Source organism: Stegostoma tigrinum, chromosome 26 (assembly GCF_030684315.1).
Source record: "Stegostoma tigrinum isolate sSteTig4 chromosome 26, sSteTig4.hap1, whole genome shotgun sequence".
NCBI classification, from domain to species: Eukaryota; Metazoa; Chordata; class Chondrichthyes; order Orectolobiformes; family Stegostomatidae; genus Stegostoma; species Stegostoma tigrinum.
The window spans coordinates 41,305,555-41,323,196 of NC_081379.1; the positions used below are offsets into that span (position 1 = coordinate 41,305,555).

The following is a 17,642-nucleotide window of genomic DNA, read 5'->3' on the forward strand; positions in this document are numbered from 1 at the left end:
TTTGAATATTCTCCTCATGACTGCAACTATTTTATGCTATTTAAATTATGCAAAAATATCGCTCACAATTAAAGACATCCCAGCTTCTTCCCTTAACCATATTAGAAACACGGCACATCGAGATAGTGTTAAACCTAGAAAATTTCTGAAGCTTTGAAGGGTAAGCATTGAGGCATAAATGATAATGCTAAAGAAAATCCTTGATTTATATAGTGCCTTTCGACATCTCGGGGTAGCTCAAAAAATTCTACAGTCAGTGAAGTACTTTCCAGAGTAATAATGTTGTAAAGAAGGAAACATAGCAGCCAATTGTGCACATAAAGATCCCATCAAAAACAGTGTGATAATTTGTTTTATTGATGAGATAAATATTGACCAGGACATCAAAGGTAGCTCAGCTTCTCATGTCGAATAGTGCCATATATACTATATTACATCTGTCTGAGACAGCAGGTAGAGCCTCGGTTTAATAACTCATCCAAAAAAGAAGGCATCTGCTACAGCATGGTACACCTTCAGGACTGCACATAGATCATGTGCTCAAGTTTTTAACCACTAAACCTGATCTTAAATCCCACGTGCTTGGAACCGTTTATATTTTATTTCACAGCCTCTTTAATTTAATTTAGCTGTATTACTTTTTTTTTATTAAGATTGGCCTTTGGTCACTCTCCATTCTCTCTGAACTTGAGCCCCTTTCTTTGTGAACGCAGCAGTTGGTGCTAATCAATACCTCAGACCTTAATACCAGAGAACATAATAAGGTAACACCGCGACACAGCTCAAGGATTAGGACAGTGAAGGCAGTGACAGCATGTCAAACTCGAAATGAAATCAGCAAGATGGATGCAATCTCCACATTTTGCAATTTACCTAATTGGCACTTTCATAGTTTTGTGTCTGTCTTTAAACGCAGGCTGGATTTCTGTGCTGACACTAATGTAAAACAAAGTTCTTTTTCTAAATTGATATACGTATCCTGGTATTACTCCTTCTGTGATCCAATTTTTTTTACATAACAGAGAGCAACAAATACTCAGTCTGTGTATGTGTAGATGGAGTTTTGGCTAAGCATGCTGTAAAAGTGCAGATGAGGGCTGTGCAAAACGACACTGGTATAAGTAACAGTCTGAGAGAGGTGGTGGATTAGTGGCTGATCAATCCTGGTGTTACGCCTTCTCCCCACAATTAAACAAATAATCTTCAAACAACTACCATGCCTGCCCGAAAAGATTGCTAACTAAACAATGTCCGAGTGTCAGCACCATGTTGAGACATAGACCTGAGGTCTATGGATCATCTCAAAAAGTGTTGATTTTATTTTTATTCTTGATAGTGTTTAAAGTATATCTTTTTAAGAAAAGTTGCTGATAATAAGGCAGATTGGTAATAGTGGATTAGACTGATGAAGCACTCTTGAAGGCACATAGCCAACTGATATGTAAAGACCACTATACATTATATCATGTCAAGTTTAGCACATACATACTGAAATTTCAATTATCTAGTTTCACATTTTTCCCCCCCAAGTTTTTTTTTTGCCAGTGAAGGAATAGCCAGGCATTTTAAGCAGTAGACTTACTGCTCTTGCATTCCATGTACTATTTTGTATAAGAAGCAGCAAGTGAGAGATAGCTTCTAGTAAGTGGTGATCATAATACAATAAGGTGTACTGTATTGACTAAGAGAAATATGTGTGGTACAAGGGGAAAAGTAATTGACTGGAAAAAAGCCAATTATGAGAGAAAGAAAGTGGACAGAAAGGAGAGAAACAAGAAAAAATACTGCCACCCTCCAAAACAGATTACAAAAGAACTGATATCCATACATTGAAACAGGCATCAGAAGACTTTCAGAGATTTGTAAGGTTTATTGTAAATCTATAGTTTAACACAAATGCCAGTTTTTACCTTTCCCTGGCCAGAAGCCAACTCCCCACTGGGGAAGAACTCAGCTCCTTTTCATATAAATATGTCTGAACAGATTGATTTATGGCACCACTCTGGAGCAGGTGTGACCTGAACCCAGGCCTTCTATCCCAGAGTACAGACACTGCCACTGTACCATAAAAGCCCTATGAACTCAGCACCTGGCATTTTGACAGCAGTAGACGTGCTTTAACCAACCTGTTTGAACATGCTGCAACACACCTCTGGGGAAAGTGGGACTTTAATCCAAATCATCTGAGCCAGAGGTACGGACAGTACCATTGTGCCACAAGAGCCAACTAAGGGGATGCCTCTGTATCAATGTCTGTTTAGATATTTTAATCAAACTGATCAGACATGTCTTCCACATCTCTGGAGCAAGGCCTCCTGACATGGCAGTAGTAACACTACCACTGCACCAACAGGACCCCAAGAACTCAGCACTTCCTTTTTTGAATTGGAGGGGATGTTAGAATCTCTCTGAAGGTGAGGAAAGACATTATGATTCTGCCTTTGATTGTTACCTTAATCTGTCATCCACAATGGGTGTCACAGGCATTGTGGTAACATCACTGGGCAATAATACAGAAGCCCAGGGGGCTGGTGCTTTGTACATATGGGTTCAAATCCCACCTCAGCAGCTAGTGGAATTTAAATTAGTTTCAGTAATGATGACCATGACAACTATATCGATTGGAATAAAAACCAATCTGGCTCACTGGTGTCCTTTTGATAGGGAAAAAAATGTAGCCCAAACTAGTTAAAGATAACATATGACTCCAGGGCCACTGCAATGATGCTGACTCTTAACTTCCTTCTAAAATGGTCTTGTAACCCATTCAGTTCAAGAACAATTGCCATGCGGCACTCATATCCCACATAAGAATACAATATGATCGATGACGAAGTGGAAATAATTATATAAAATCTGCTCCTTTCATTCTGTCATCTAACAGGTTAAAGACAACCCTCACAATCCAGTGTTCTATGGAACATTGTAGCTTTAAGAGAATGTAAACTGTTCAGAGTTGAAGCTTCCTCTCCCAAACTGGCAGCATCCCAGGAGCCGAGACATTAATTATTTCATCGCATCATGCTCCCTATAAATAACTGCCCCACTTTGACTCAGTTTTCAGTACATTTTCACCTGTGCTTTCATTGGAAACGCAATAAGTCAGACATCCCATAAATAATTTCCCGAGATTTCTTTTTGCATCACCGTCACTGCAAGTCTTATCAAAGGAAGGTTTCATTAAGTATAATATGCACATTACTCAGAAATAATGACAAGTTACGGTTTTTGAGAATGTGACAGCTAGACGAGAACACAAACACACACACACACACACACACACAAACTGTTCCTGCCTCCATCGCAGACTGTGATGCATTCCCCAACGGATTGTCATTCACAACCCCTGCCAGCTGCAGCATCGACTAGATTCCAAAGGATTTGTAGGTTCTGGAGAATTACAGCAGAGGCACAATACTCAATGACATTTTGCCTGCAACCATTTTATTATCTGGGATGGAGTCGATTATTTTTAACACAGACAAGCTGATTAACATCTAAAAGGAAACAGAAGGAGCCTAGGTTTGAGAGGTCTAGACTGGAAGTTTCTGAAACCAGTTTGAGGGGCTGAGGAGATGCTCATCCTTCATGATTATGAGTATAGCCTAAACACAACTTCACAAAATGCAATTTCAAATTGAGAGTATTGAGATACTCGAAAATGCCTTTTTAAAAAATTAATCCACTGGGTGTGAATATTAGACAAAACAGGGCATTTACCATCTATCCTAGTTGCCTGCAAGAGAATGGTGAACTGCTGCAATTCATGGTGAAAGCAACCCTCCAGTACTGATAAGTAGGCAGTTCCAAGATTTGACACAGTGACGATAAAGGTACAGTGGTATAGTTCCAAGTTGGGATGGAGTGTAACTGGCAGGTGATGGTGTTCCCAAATACCTGCTACCCTTGTCCTAACAGTTGGTAGAGACCATGGGTTTGAGAAGAATGGCCAAAGCTGCTTTGGTGAGGCAACACAGTGCACAGGAAAAAGGATTAGAAAGAGAATAAAGTTTAAAACTAAAATGATCAAGAAAGACAAACAAAAGAAAGAAAATTAGGAATTTGCAGAACGAGACAGAGGCAGGCAGAAAGAAAGAAAATCCAGGCCTAGCCAACTAGCTGGACAGTTTGCAAGAGCTTGTTGCCTCACTTGGGGAAGGCTCATGTATTATTCCAATCAGACATTTAAGTAGCCTGTAGTGGGTCTTCTCTGGGATCAAGTACCCATATTCCACAAAATAAGGGGTGTCAGCAATTAAGAGACTGGCAGCTGTCCAACAGGGCACAAGACCAGCAAAAGGACCCTGGGGCAGAGTGCAGCTCAGAGGGAGGCAGGGTTTTTAGCAGAAAGGCTTTGGTCTACCTGAAACTTGTGGGTCTTCCAGAGCAAAACTTGACCGAATGTTGCAGATTGACACAAAAAAGGTCCAGGACTACGTGCTGAGATACACACTGAAGCTTGGGATAGTTGCTGTGAAGGTGCAACGGGGAATGGCCACTGTCTAAGGTCTTTCTGCCAAAGTACAATGGGAGTCAGTTCACTTATCAGACCATTCCGGTCCATCATTGGTAAGAAATGCCTTTGGGTTGCTGGAACTGTCAGGAAAGTCAAGCTCCAATGTTTGTTTATTCCTAATATGCTAAGACCATACAGAACTGAACTCTTTTAGTGACTATATATGTTTATAAAGATTTTTATGAATAGAATATATTTCTGAAGCAAAGAAAGTGGGGTCTCTCAGCAGACTCCCTCCCTGCTTCTTGATGTCCGATTCCTTCACCAGGCACTGAATGCCTGACAATGGGAGAAACAACAAGAAAAAAACATGAGAGTTTGCTTTTCGGACTTCCTCATTGGTGACTACACCACCCACTAAAGGCTGTGGCTGTTAAATCGACAATAATTTCTTACAGCAGGGCCTCAATTCACCTCTTAATGGAAACTACAAGCCCTTCTGTCCTGAACTTAAAATTGAGACAGATGCAGAAAGGTAGCCACGTCCTGTCCAGACTATAAACCACCCCACCTCCCTCAGGGGAGGGTGTTAAATTCCATCCAAACTTACTGACAGATGATAAAAAATTGACAACTGATCACATTGACATATTGAGAATCACAAAGGATTTGACAGGTTAGATATAGAGAACTAGTTTCCACTGGTGGGAGCACCCAGAAATAGGAAACATAATGCTAAAATTACAGTCAGACCATTTTATTATGAGATCAGGATGCATTTATCACACCAAATAGTGGAAATTTGGAACTTGCTCCCTTAAAAGGTTGCAGATATTGGGTCAGTTTTTCAAGGTGAAGGTGGATAGATTTTTTTTACACTGGTAATGTTATCAAGGGAGATGAGGCAAAGACAGATAACCTGGGATGAGATAGCAATCGCTGGAAGAGACAGAGGCCATAGCAATGAGCCAACTGGGCTAGGAGCTGGTTCATTTTGAGGAGGAAAGAGCTGATTTCATGCTGGTGTCAAAACTGGAGATTTATCACTGTATATGGGTACAAATGCTATTTGAGCTGTACAATTTGTCTGAATGCAGTAGTGCTGACTCTCCTTGTTCTCAATCAAATCCCGGTGTATGAAGGCACCATTAGAAATGTTACTGCACCAACTACATCCATAACTGTATCAAGTGCAATTATTTTCAAACATATTTTCTTTCTTCATGTCTGCATTCTAGCTTTTTCATTAGTGGAGAACAGGACCTCACCTTTGATAGACAATCCCTGCTTAAAAATCAGAGCCTGCTGTTAAATGGACATATATTTAGTGCAAAGCCATTCAGACCAGGAAAGGATAGATTCGAACTTTGGTAAAGTATTGGGTCAGCTGACCTGAAGTTGAGGCAACACGAAGCACGACAATGGGTTTCGATATAAAGGCTGCAACAGTGGGAAATTCTTTTATCATCTGGTGAGGTCTTCCAGCAAATACCTGTATACGTGGATACGGTACAGAACTCAAGGACAGAATCAGACTTGAATACAATGTCAAGTAGACTTTTGACACTCAGGGCTGCAGCTTTAAATCAGTTCAGGTTCCAGAACAGAGGCAGGCAGGGGCACAGTTTAATACTACCAGCCTTCATGCTAGTTTCTCACATGATCCCATCCCTAAACCAATTTCCTTGAGGGTGACTTGGGGCCAAATTGATTGCCAGAGGGTAATGATTGTCAATTACAAAACCTATTAATGCCCCATACCACAGCAACTGGGATTTGTAGTCAGAAATCTTCCACGTCCATGTGACGGGCTGAGGGAAGGAAGGGCCCAATCACTGGACAGCCTCACATTTTCTCTCCAGAATTGGGGCTCACTTGCCAGTCTGCATTGGATGGTGAGCCTGCCCACTGAAGACAATAGATTGGTTACAGACTTGAAAATCCTGCTGAGCACACCTAAAACCAGCATATTAGCTATCGATCTGGAACTACTGCTGTGTCCAGTTCCCTAGAGTAAAATAATGCTTGGGTGGGGGATGGAAGAACATCTTACAGACTCCATATGGACAGATTTTTACCCTAGGACTCCCAACAGCAATCATAGCTATCTCACAGATGTAACTTGCAACTGATTGCTGTGCTGCAACACATACACCTTGCTTAAGATAATGGCCCCTTCTCATTCAATGGCCTAATGGTTTTCCTCCATCACTTTAGACAAAGTAGGCCCCAGAAGCCCAATCAGAAAAAGGAAGATGTTGGCAGTTAGCTATGAAAAAGGCAAACAGCGCTTTACATTGCTTGTTTATCCACTACTGAAGATAATGAGAAAGTCAGCAGATAGTGGAGTGATGGAAAAGAGACGCAACATTCTCAACAACTCTGGGCTCTTTAGACTTGTGATTTGTGACTCACCAAGTCATTCTTTAGTCATAAATTTCATCCACAGATTCTTTATTCTGTCAAATTCTGCCTCTGGAAGCAAGAGACCTCACAAAATGAACCTCATCGCTTTGATATGACTGCCAGTTACTGTTTCTCGACACAATAGAATGGTGAATGAGTTAGTCTGCAGCTTGCAAGCAAAGAATTAGTGGAGGTGTAACAGAGCAGTCGTTTCCTTAAAGATCATAACAGCACTTTCACTCTCAGCAAACTCTTCAGAGCCATGTGTATCAGCCTGCCCTTCCAGAGTATGCCAAACACTGTACAGACAGAATGAAGACGCCTGTAAAAACTGGAAGAATTTACAAATATCTTCTCAGAGGAATTAAATGGTAAAAGAAACTGTCTTTCACTTAAGGGTTGCACGGTAGTTCCATGGTTAGCACAGCTGCCTCATGGTGCCAGGGACCTGGGTTCAATTCCACCCTCAGGCAGCTGTCTGTGCGGAGTATGAACATTCTCCCCATGTCTTCACAGGTTTCCTCCGGGTCTCTTGTTTCCTCCAACAGTCGACGGATGTGAAGGGAAGATGGATTAGCCATGCTAAATTGCCCACAACATCCAGGGATGGGTGGGCTAGGTGGACTGGCCACAGTTTATGCAAGGTTATGGGGATAAGTAGGAGCACTCTTTGGAGGGTCGGTGTGGACTTGATTGGCTGAATGGCTTCCCTTCACACTTAGGGATTCTATGATTAAAAAGTGATCTGTCTGGAATCCTGGCTCTAAGCCTGACAGAAACCCCCTCTGGTATCGAGAGGCCAACACCACGTCCGGCCTCCACTCGGACATGATTCTACTACCCCTGCCACCTGCAAGGCACCAGTCACGACCAAACTCAGCAAACAACCACTCCTCCTCTGACCCACAAAGTCTCCGCCATTTCCAAATTCAAACTTGGGCTACAGGATGTCCACCACGAATGGGGTCAGCATGGGAAGAAATGCTGCCGAGCCCAGCCACAATCTGCTCGCCGGCTGGTCAGGAGGAGTGCGGAGAAGGGCCAAGGCATCACAGTAACTCAGGAAGCACAGCGCCCACCAGTGTATGGCCCAAGCAGCCAACAAGACGGGCACATGAAGACATCACTGAGCTCTAGCTCCACTGCACGTTTGGGGATGAGGAATGGCTCAAGCAGCTGCCCTGGAGACTAAATGTTCCAAAGATCAAAGTACTCCCTGTGTGCCTGTTGAAGACCTTAGTGCCAAGGCAGGGGTAGCCTATTTTGGAAGGGCCATTGCAGGGAGTATAGTAAATAAAAGTTAAGTTTATGAATGTAAAAAAGAAATATATTTTTAAGTTGCTTCATTTACCACCAGAGGAGTTTAGTCATTTTAAAGCACTGCATTTCAACTTGAAGTGTACGGGTAGATTTTTTGTTCTCTAAGGAAGGGTCTATGGAGCCGTACTTCAGTTTTAACCTTGATTCCTGTGGGAATCAGTGCTTCACGTTAGGTTTTTTTAATTAAAGTTGAAATTTTCAGGGATACAACACCAACTTTGTGAGGACGGCCTACGTAGTAATACATTTTTTAACCTCTATGATTAACTGGCCATTTTTCAAGAATAAGTAAAAGTAACAGTTATCAAACATTTGGACTGCATAGTATTCATGGTTAAGTCCAATCCAAGCCACATCTCACATCCAAACACATATTTCTCAACAGAAGTAATGGCCACTGGCAAACTCCACCTAACATTCTTAGTCCTTGCTATATAGCCTGGAGCTTACTGTTCTGTATCACGTAGTGCTGCCCACTCTCAGCTATGCGGACAAGGAGCTGGGACTAAATAATACGTAGGCAAAGAAATAAGTAACTTACAGGCATGGGAATCTTCGACAGCTCCTTCCCAATGCAGTTTTTCATTATGCTCCAAAGGTTGATGCTATAATTGGGCTTGTCTGGGATTTGAGTGCGTCTCTTCCTGTATGGCTTCGCCTCTCTGCTTGCTGATGCAGTGAAGGAAGCTTGGTGCTGACACTCGAAAACCTGCAGGCAGAAGAACACAATGACTAATGAGGAATAAGGAAAATGTAGATGGATTTAGGTGAATATGTAGAGCATCAACAAAGCACAATTGCCACTGATACAAACAAAATACAGACTCAGGAACAGAAATTAGCCTTTCCGTGCCAAAATGTAAGACCAAGCAAATTTGCAGATATAGGTTTTATTTTGATAAATTAACATTCCGACTGCAGAAGCTACAGAAAACAACACTATTATTGGTTATGATCGAAGTGACATTGCCTACAGCTTTGAGTCATGGGGCTCAGTATCATTCTGAAAATAATGGGTTATATTTCAACAAGTTTTGGCCAACTTAAAAATGATACGCCTTTGTGGAGAGAATCCGCATTATTAACAGAGCTTATTGTTCACAACAAGAACACCCAGCAAACAAATAAAATTAATGAGATTGATTTTGCAGGATTAGCAGCTCACAGGCTCTGGTATCAAAAGAACAGCAGATGTTTCTGACAATTACAGTAACAGGTATGTTGGAATGCTGGGCCTAATACACGAAGGGCTGTGCAATAATGATTGTCTAAGTGATGGGGATGTTACATGGAGGGTTACTATACAGTATGCCCCTTATCTTGGTTCTGGAGAATTTACTAGTCAACCTATGGTTACACCCTGCTGGTAAACCCAGGCATGTACCTCCTCTTCTGTTCAATGTGGTGATAAATCCAGCGTTTATGGTGTCGAACAAGTACAGCAATACACTGTGCCGTGTGTTACAATGGTACTCAATGTCCGAGCACATTGAACAGACTGAGGCACTCATTGCAGTCATCTAAAACGGGAATAACATTTGTAAGACAAACTTTAGTGAGAAAGAAAATAAAGATATTATTTTGCATTTCACTATGTTAAGGTAACTGTTAACAACAGTGTGATTTTTCTATATTTGTTCATGGGATGTGGGTGTTGCTGGTTGGGTCAACATTTAATGCCCAAATCCAAACTGCCCTTGATGGTGAACCCCTTCAGTTCTTGCAGTATTCGTTCATTCACAGTGCTGTTAAGAAGGGAGTTCCAGGATTTGGACCCAGGGACTGAAGAAATGGCAATACAGTTCCAAGTCAGGGCACTGTGTAGCTTGGAGGGGAACTTGCATTAGTGGTGCTGATGCACTTGCTGGCCACGTCTTTCCAGGTAGTAGAACTCATGGGATTGGTCGGTGCTACTGAAGAAGCCTAGGGAATATGGAAAATGGGAATACCAAGTGATATATATTTGATTTGTAAAGATCCAGCTTTGGGGACTCAGAAACTGCATCCAAAATCTCTGCAAGGAAACCAAAGCCACTTATGTTAAACAATTTTGAGGGACTTCACTTTGTGTAGCGTGCAGGGAGTAAAACTCCACAGCTCCTTAATGAGGGGCTTTTGGATCTGTTCTGCATTCTTTCCAGCAGATGAAGCTTGCAGGTTTGAAACCCATTGAAATTAAAAAGGTGCAAACTGGTACAAGATAGAAGACTACTGTTAGACATTGGGATTCTGGAATTTTGTAAAGAACCTTGCCTGGGATTCTGGTGTCACTGGCAAGGACATCATTTGCTGCCCATGACTAACTGCTCCTCAATTAGCCAAACCATTTTCAGAGGGTAGTCAAGAATCAACTATACCATTGTGGGTCGAGAGTCACATGCACGTCAGACCAAGTCGGGACATCCGGTTTCTGACCCAAAGGTCGCCAGTTAAGCAGATGGGTTTTTATGACAATTGATGATTGTTTCATGGTCACCACTACTGGGACTTTTACTTATACCGCACAATTAAATGGCAAATCCTTTAAAGTGGAGTAAAAAAAAGAAAAAAGTCTACATTCTTGGACCTGGCTTCATGGAGCATGCAGAGACCTGGCCATAAAGAAAGAATAGTCATGGAGAGATCAAAATAAGGAGTCTTTACTATCAATGGTGGACAAACTGACTGTGTGTTAAAGACTCTTGTATGATCTCCTTCTCGTAAAGGGAGCTACATTTGGCCAGGATCATTTCCCTTGCCTGGTATTCAGAATTCCAATAACTGACAGCAATGTAATTGATCTGTTACTTGCTAAGCATCATGCATTTTACACCATGCACAATTCATCTGCTAGAAATCCATTTAACAAGGACTTGAGCATGTGCACATTCAATGCTTCATCGGACCAACTAAGGTCGAGCCAGTTTTACTAGCCAGAGTGTAACATTGGATGGGACTTAAAATGAGGGTGGGATCCAAATCTTCCCCATTCTTGTGCATCTGGGCATATGTACTAGATAACAAGGTGTACAGCTGTATGAACACAACAGGCCAAGCAGCATCTTAGGAGCAGGAAAGCTGATGTTTCAGACCTAGACTCTTTATCAGAAATGGATGCATTTCTGGTGAAGGGTCTAGGTCTGAAACGGCAGCTTTCCTGCTCCTAAGATGCTGCTTGGCCTGCTGTGTTCATCCAGCTCTACACTTGTTTCTTGGATTCTCCAGCATCTACAGTTCCTACTGTCTCTGGGCATACGTACTGCAGTATAACTGTTGATTTTAAAGGAGCTCTCAGCTGGTGAAACTCTTCATTAGGAATGTGGATCTGGAAGGTTTTCCCTTCTAATGTTTCCAGGGTGGCAGGGGCTGTTGCAGGCATTGCAAGAGGTCTGTTACTCACATGGTCATCCAGGTTCCAGGTTTCAGTCTGATCACTGCTGGTTCCACTGATATTACTTCCTGTGCGTCTACACATAAACATAAGTCAAGAGATCTAAACAGAGAAATGCCAGCAGTTGTACAGAGCCTAAGCATAAAATATTGGTTTTTGGCATGTGGCTGGTGCTGGAAAGGCAACATTTACTGTAAATCACTACTTGCTTGGAGGCCATTAAGTGTCACATATATATGAGAGACTGGGGGGGGGGTGGGGGGGGGGGGGGGGGGTGGAAGAAGGTGTGGGCAGATGTGAGAGGGAATGGTTGGGGGGGCGGTGGGGAGTGGTGCTCGAGTCTAACTGCAAAAATTTGAGAACTTGCACAAACTACTGCGAGTGCAAATGTGTAGCTATGATGACTGAAGATCCGTGGATAGGCTGAGGAAATGACTTTCCCCATCAAAGGGATTTGTTCACATTCAGATTAGTGTGTGTATCTTTGCAATATTTATGAATGTGAACAAAATGTGTATTGTGCATGTGTTCACATGTTTGTGTCTGCATGTTCACTATTGACAGTGCAGTGTTTCACTTGTATTGACCAGCCCTCTCCATTCCATCAATTCCCCAAAGTAATCACTTGCCTGTGTTTTGTGGGATCCGTGGTTACTGTAATAAATTCTGGTGCACTCTCCATTGCATCGAAATATTCAGTCTCCTCATCTTCATCACTTGTCTCCCCTTTCACGTGTCGCCCTCTCGCTGCATTTAAGTATTTGTACATTACAAAACCATGGAAAAATGCATAAATTGTAGTTTTCATTTTCCTTATTTAACATGCTCATTAAAGTGAGGGATGTCAGTGTTGGGAACAAAAGAGTTTTTAAACTCTATCCACACTGCATCAATTGCTGCATGTTAAAAGGAACATGGAGTTGCCTCTATATGACCTCAGCCTCCCGGTGTAATTCCTCTGTGAAAAGTCAAATTAAAACATCCTGAAACCCTGGTGGGATTTTCCTCACCAACCAGTGGAACCCCAGGGAACTAGGGAGAGTCTTTTCAATAAACCTCCAGAGCTCAACCAGCAATTCTTTTACTGAACTATCACTACAACTTTGGTGAAATAACATGAAGGGATTTCCTACAATGTGTAGCTACACTTTGAAAGAGTTTCTACTTGCCTTTCTGTCAAAAACAGCATAAATGGGTCTGAACGTTCAACTCTGTCAAAGTCAGACAGATTCCAAGGTCTCTAATTGCTTTGCAGTTAAACATATTGTGCTTGAAATTGAACAACTGAATAAGCACCTCTAATGCTTCCTTCATGACATTTCCTCTTCCATTGCTCAACCTTGCAGTCTTTCTGAATGGAAGTGCCAACTTATTACCAAGCCATAAGCAATAGCTTTCACCTCGACTTGTACAATGTTAATACATCAAGAGATCAGGTAGAGAAACCATTTCTTATTCGTTCATAAATAGGGCTGTAACACATGTCAGATTAAGGACCGTTACTTCAAATAAAGTTATATAGTGCAGATTGAACGTCAGGAGCAATACGTCAGGTTGACTGGTGTGACAACTATCCATTCTGTCTGATGAAAAGCAGCTCCAAATGACCAAATGGAGTAGTCATAAAAGAAGAATGAGTCACTTGCAGCAGTCCCTACAGGTATACTGTCCTCATCAATATATGGGCATTATATACAACAAATGATCACGGAAGTAGATTTAGTTATTAACCCATTGCTGTGTTTGGGAAATTGCTATGTGAAAACTGGTTGCTGTATTTCACTACATCATAAACTTTCCCAAAAAGAACCTTGGATTTGTCAAATGTAACTTGCCAGTGGCACACTAAACAATACACTATTTCAGCATATTTTTGGAAACATAATATTCAAATACAAAAATTGTAGTGGGAAACAGATGCCTTCAAAATCTGAACAGGGTTAAAGAGATAACAAGGTGTAGAGGTGGATTAACACAGCAGGTCAAGCAGCATCAGAGGAGCAGGGAAGCTGGCGTTTTGGTCTTGACCCCAGGTTCTGTGACAGTTGCCGTATTCTTTGCAGTCTTGTTGACGGTGATTATTCATCGAAAAGATGAACTATCCTTTAGAGTCAACATTAAAAGCCACCTAGATATAGAAAACTTTCTAAACTGAACTGCATCTCGCCATGTGGAGGGATGCCATTCAGCCCATCAAGCCCACGCTGACCATCCAAAGAGCATCCCAACCAGACCCTGCATTTCCCATGGCTAACTCACCTAGCCTGCACATCTTTGGGCACAATGGGCAATTTAGCATGGCCAATCCAGCCTAGCCTCGACATCTTTGGGCTGTGGGAGGAAACCGGAGCACCCAGAGGAAACCCAGGCAGACATGGGAAGAATGTGCAAACTCCACACAGACAGTTGCCGGAGGGTGGAATTGAACCTGGGTCCCTGACGCTGTGAGGCTATAGTGCTGCCCCAACGGAATCAATGTAAACCACACCATAACTCACTGCTGTCCGAGGATGAAAAGTAACCAAACCATCATATGGCACCGATCTTGTGGAAGTGTCAAAATCACTCACTGCATCAATTCAGCACATCCCTGTCACTAAAAATGATTCATTTCATGTTCAGATGACGGGCCCTGGGTCTACGACCCAACAAAAAAGTTGTTTTTGGGTGGGGCCATCCGATTTCCATCACTCCTGATGTCTCCCCAGTTTGCTATTTTCAACATATAGTGGCAGCAATGCACTGGATCGTGCTTGTGCAGAATGGCCAAAACCATCCTGTCCCTACCCAAATACACGTTGAAATTTGGACTAAGGAAGCATCATCACACTCAAATGTAAAAAGTGAGATGGGATCTTTAATACAACCTAAGCAGATCTTAGCTCGAGACTCATTTGAGGGTTAACACCTTCAGCAGTATTCCAGTGAAGCTTCAGCTGAGGTGATGTACTCCAAGCGTGAAGTAATCCTTGAGCCCAGAACTGTCCTGCTGATATTGACGTGCTGTACTGCCAAGTAACTAATTGGGGTTGTTAAAAGGCTGGGAGGAACATGCAAATTACAATCTCTCCTACAAGATTGCAGATCTGAAGAATGCCTTCTCTTGTAGCTACAAAAAGTGGGAAAGCAAGTTTACACCTTGAGCATTTATTGACTCCTCTAACAAACTGTGTAACTGGAGGCTATGTAGACAACACAGATGTACATGTTATCAAATTCCATCAGACCAAGTGAAGAACTAAGAGCAGGAATAGGCAATTCGAGTTTGCTCCAATGTTCAATGCAATCATGGTTCATCTTATCTCAGCTTCAAACCTACTTTTCTGCCCCCCCCTCCCCCCCCACCCTTTAATTACTAATGAAAAAATGGTTTACCATTTCCTTAAATTTACTCAATGTCCCAGCATCCACCACACTCTGGGATAGTGAATTCCACAATTCACAACTCTTTGGGAGGAATAATTTCTCATTTGTGTTTCAAAACTGCTACCCCTTGTCTTAAAGCAACGACCTCTCATTCTAGATTGCCCCACAAGAGGAATTATGCATTCTATGTCTAGTTTGTCAATCCCCTTTAGCACTTTATACAATTAAGCAATTAGATCTCTTCTCATTTTCTTCTAAATGCTAGAAACAATAGGCCTAAACTGCTCAATCTCTCTTCATAGGACAAACTCATCTATGAAATCAATCCAATGAATCTCCTTTGAGCTGCCTCCAATACAACTACATCTCTCCTCAAGTAAGGCAATCAAGACAGCAACAAATAAAAGGTAGGATGAAGATGAACATCTAAATATTCAAATACGCTGTGAATTTGAATTGGTAAACTGAAAGCAATGAAAGCCTTCAGAGATAGGAACTGCAGATGCCAGAGAATCTGAGATAACAAGGTGTGGAGCTGAATGAACACAGCAGGCCAAGCAGCATTACAGGAGCAGGAAAGCTGACGTTTCAGGCAGAGTTTAGGCCCAAAATGTCAGTTTCCTGCTCCTATGATGCTGCTTGGCCTGCTGTGTTCAATCAGCTCTACACCTTGTTATCGCAATGAAAGCCTTTCTGCCTGTAATTTATTGTGTCTGCTTCTCAACTATTTACATGGTGTGTGTCTCTTTCTGCCTCTCTCACAGTTTCTCTCTCTCTCTCACACACATACACACACAATCCGACAATTAAATATGCATTTACTCATCACCTCACACAGAGTGACAAGTGATCATTAAACAAACATGTTACACCTCTTCAGGTAGAAGCATGATAGTGACAAGGATATAAGAACACACGAAACGTTATTAGGAGCAGTCCCTCTCTTCTGCTCTGCCGTTCACCAGCTCATAACTGATTAACTTTAACTCTATTTTCCTGCCTTATCCTCAGATCCTTTGTTCTATTCACATTCAAAAATCTAGCAACAGTGTTAACTATAATCAATGACTGAGCATCCACAGCTCATCCAAACACACAACTACAAAAAAATTACAACTCAGAAGAAATTTTTCTCAAGTTTTCTCAAAATATTTTGGTCTCAAGCAGGTCACATTTCAACGTTCTAAAATGCAGAGAATATTAATTGGAGTGATCAGGATCAAAGTGAACTCGTTAGAATGTGAATTTTACATACAGGTTTTTCTCAGGACATTCAATTCCTATCCACGACTGATACCATCTGTTGTCACAATTTCTCGTCATGCTTTTGTATCCACATTCATTATTGTGAATTGCTATGTCAACACATCCGAGAAGACAATAAGATATAGCCCCATCAAATCTGCTCCACCATTCGATTATTGTTGATATGTTTCTCAATCCCATTCTCCTACAACTTGATCTCCTCATCTATCAAGAACCTATGTCTTAAATACCCTGAGGCTTCCACAGCCCTTTCAGCAATGGGTTCCACAGATTAACCCCGCTCTGGCTGAAGAAATTTCACCTTATTTCAGTTCTGAATGAGTGATCTCTTGACTGTGGGGCTGTGCACCCCCAACTCCCTCCCGTTTCTATTCAGTTTTAGGTAATGGAAATGTAGTGGGGTTTAGGAAGGGAACTGCAAAGCAAGAGGGCACAACTGTCATTACTGGGCTGAAAGGCAGGCTGTGCAAGTCAGAACAAAGAATCTGGGGTGAGGACTGTTGAGATGGTGGAGGTTCTTGAAATAGAGAAGGCCATGGAGGGAAGACTAAATCTCAGCTATGGAGAGAGGGTGGAACATTAGAGACCAGTCAGGATGGTTTGATAGGCCATGGTACAGCATGGAATACAGACAACAGGTCTTCGAATTAGCTGAAGTTTACTGAAGAGCTGAAAAAGATGGATGAGGAAGCCAGCCAGAATAGCACTGATGTACTGAGCCAGAAAGTGATAAGAGCAATGAGAAGCAGAGGTGTTGACATTACGGAGATAGAAAAAAGGCTTTTTTTTTTTTTTTTTTTTTTTTTTTTTTTGAGTGCGAGCAGCAGCGGAGGCAAGACGGACCCGGAAGACTGCAGCTAAGGTAAAGCAGTTTATTTTTAAAATTACTTACCGGTAGCGGGCAGCGGTGTTTTTTTTTTCAGAGAAGGAGCGGGAGCATCAGAGGAAGTGACGAGGGGCAGCCGGGAAGGAAAGCAGTGACCATATATATCAGCAAGGCGGCTTAACCCGAGACTCTACAACTGTAGTGTCTCCCACCCGCCCTCCTCCTCTAACCTAGTTAATAAGGTAAGGTTCATTCTAAACTTTCTCTATTGAACATAAGTTTGTTATTAATTTGTTATTATTACTTGAAGTGAGCTTTCTGCTTTAGTATTGAGTGGGTGTTCAGATAAGTGGGGTATGGATGCTAGGGCAGTTGCTTGCTCCTCCTGCAAAATGTGGCAGTTGGGAGATGTGGCACACGTCTCCGCTGGCTACATCTGCGGGAAGTGCACCCAGCTACAGCTCCTTGAAAACCGTGTTAGGGAAATGGAGCTGGAGCTGGATGAACTACGGATCATTCGGGAGGCAGAGGGGGTAATTGAGAGGAGTTATCGGGAGTTGGTCACTCCTAAGGCTCAGGACGAGGATAGATGGGTTACAGTTAGGGGGAGGAAAGGGGACAGACAGACAGTG

General features: G+C 42.2%; 1 protein-coding gene across 7 annotated transcripts in view; it reads right to left on the reverse strand.

The window, feature by feature from the left end:
• The window catches only part of LOC125463998 (oxysterol-binding protein 2-like), a 315,453-nt gene that overhangs the window by 33,589 nt on the left and 264,222 nt on the right, over window positions 1–17,642 (reverse strand). For all 7 annotated transcript variants that reach the window (XM_048555891.2, XM_048555890.2, XM_048555889.2 and 4 more), the window contains 3 exons: window positions 12,182–12,299; window positions 11,562–11,628; window positions 8,724–8,891 (listed from right to left, as the gene is read on the reverse strand). In XM_048555891.2, the coding sequence (XP_048411848.1) occupies window positions 8,724–8,891; window positions 11,562–11,628; window positions 12,182–12,299 (353 nt within the window). The remainder of the gene's footprint in view (window positions 1–8,723; window positions 8,892–11,561; window positions 11,629–12,181; window positions 12,300–17,642) is intronic.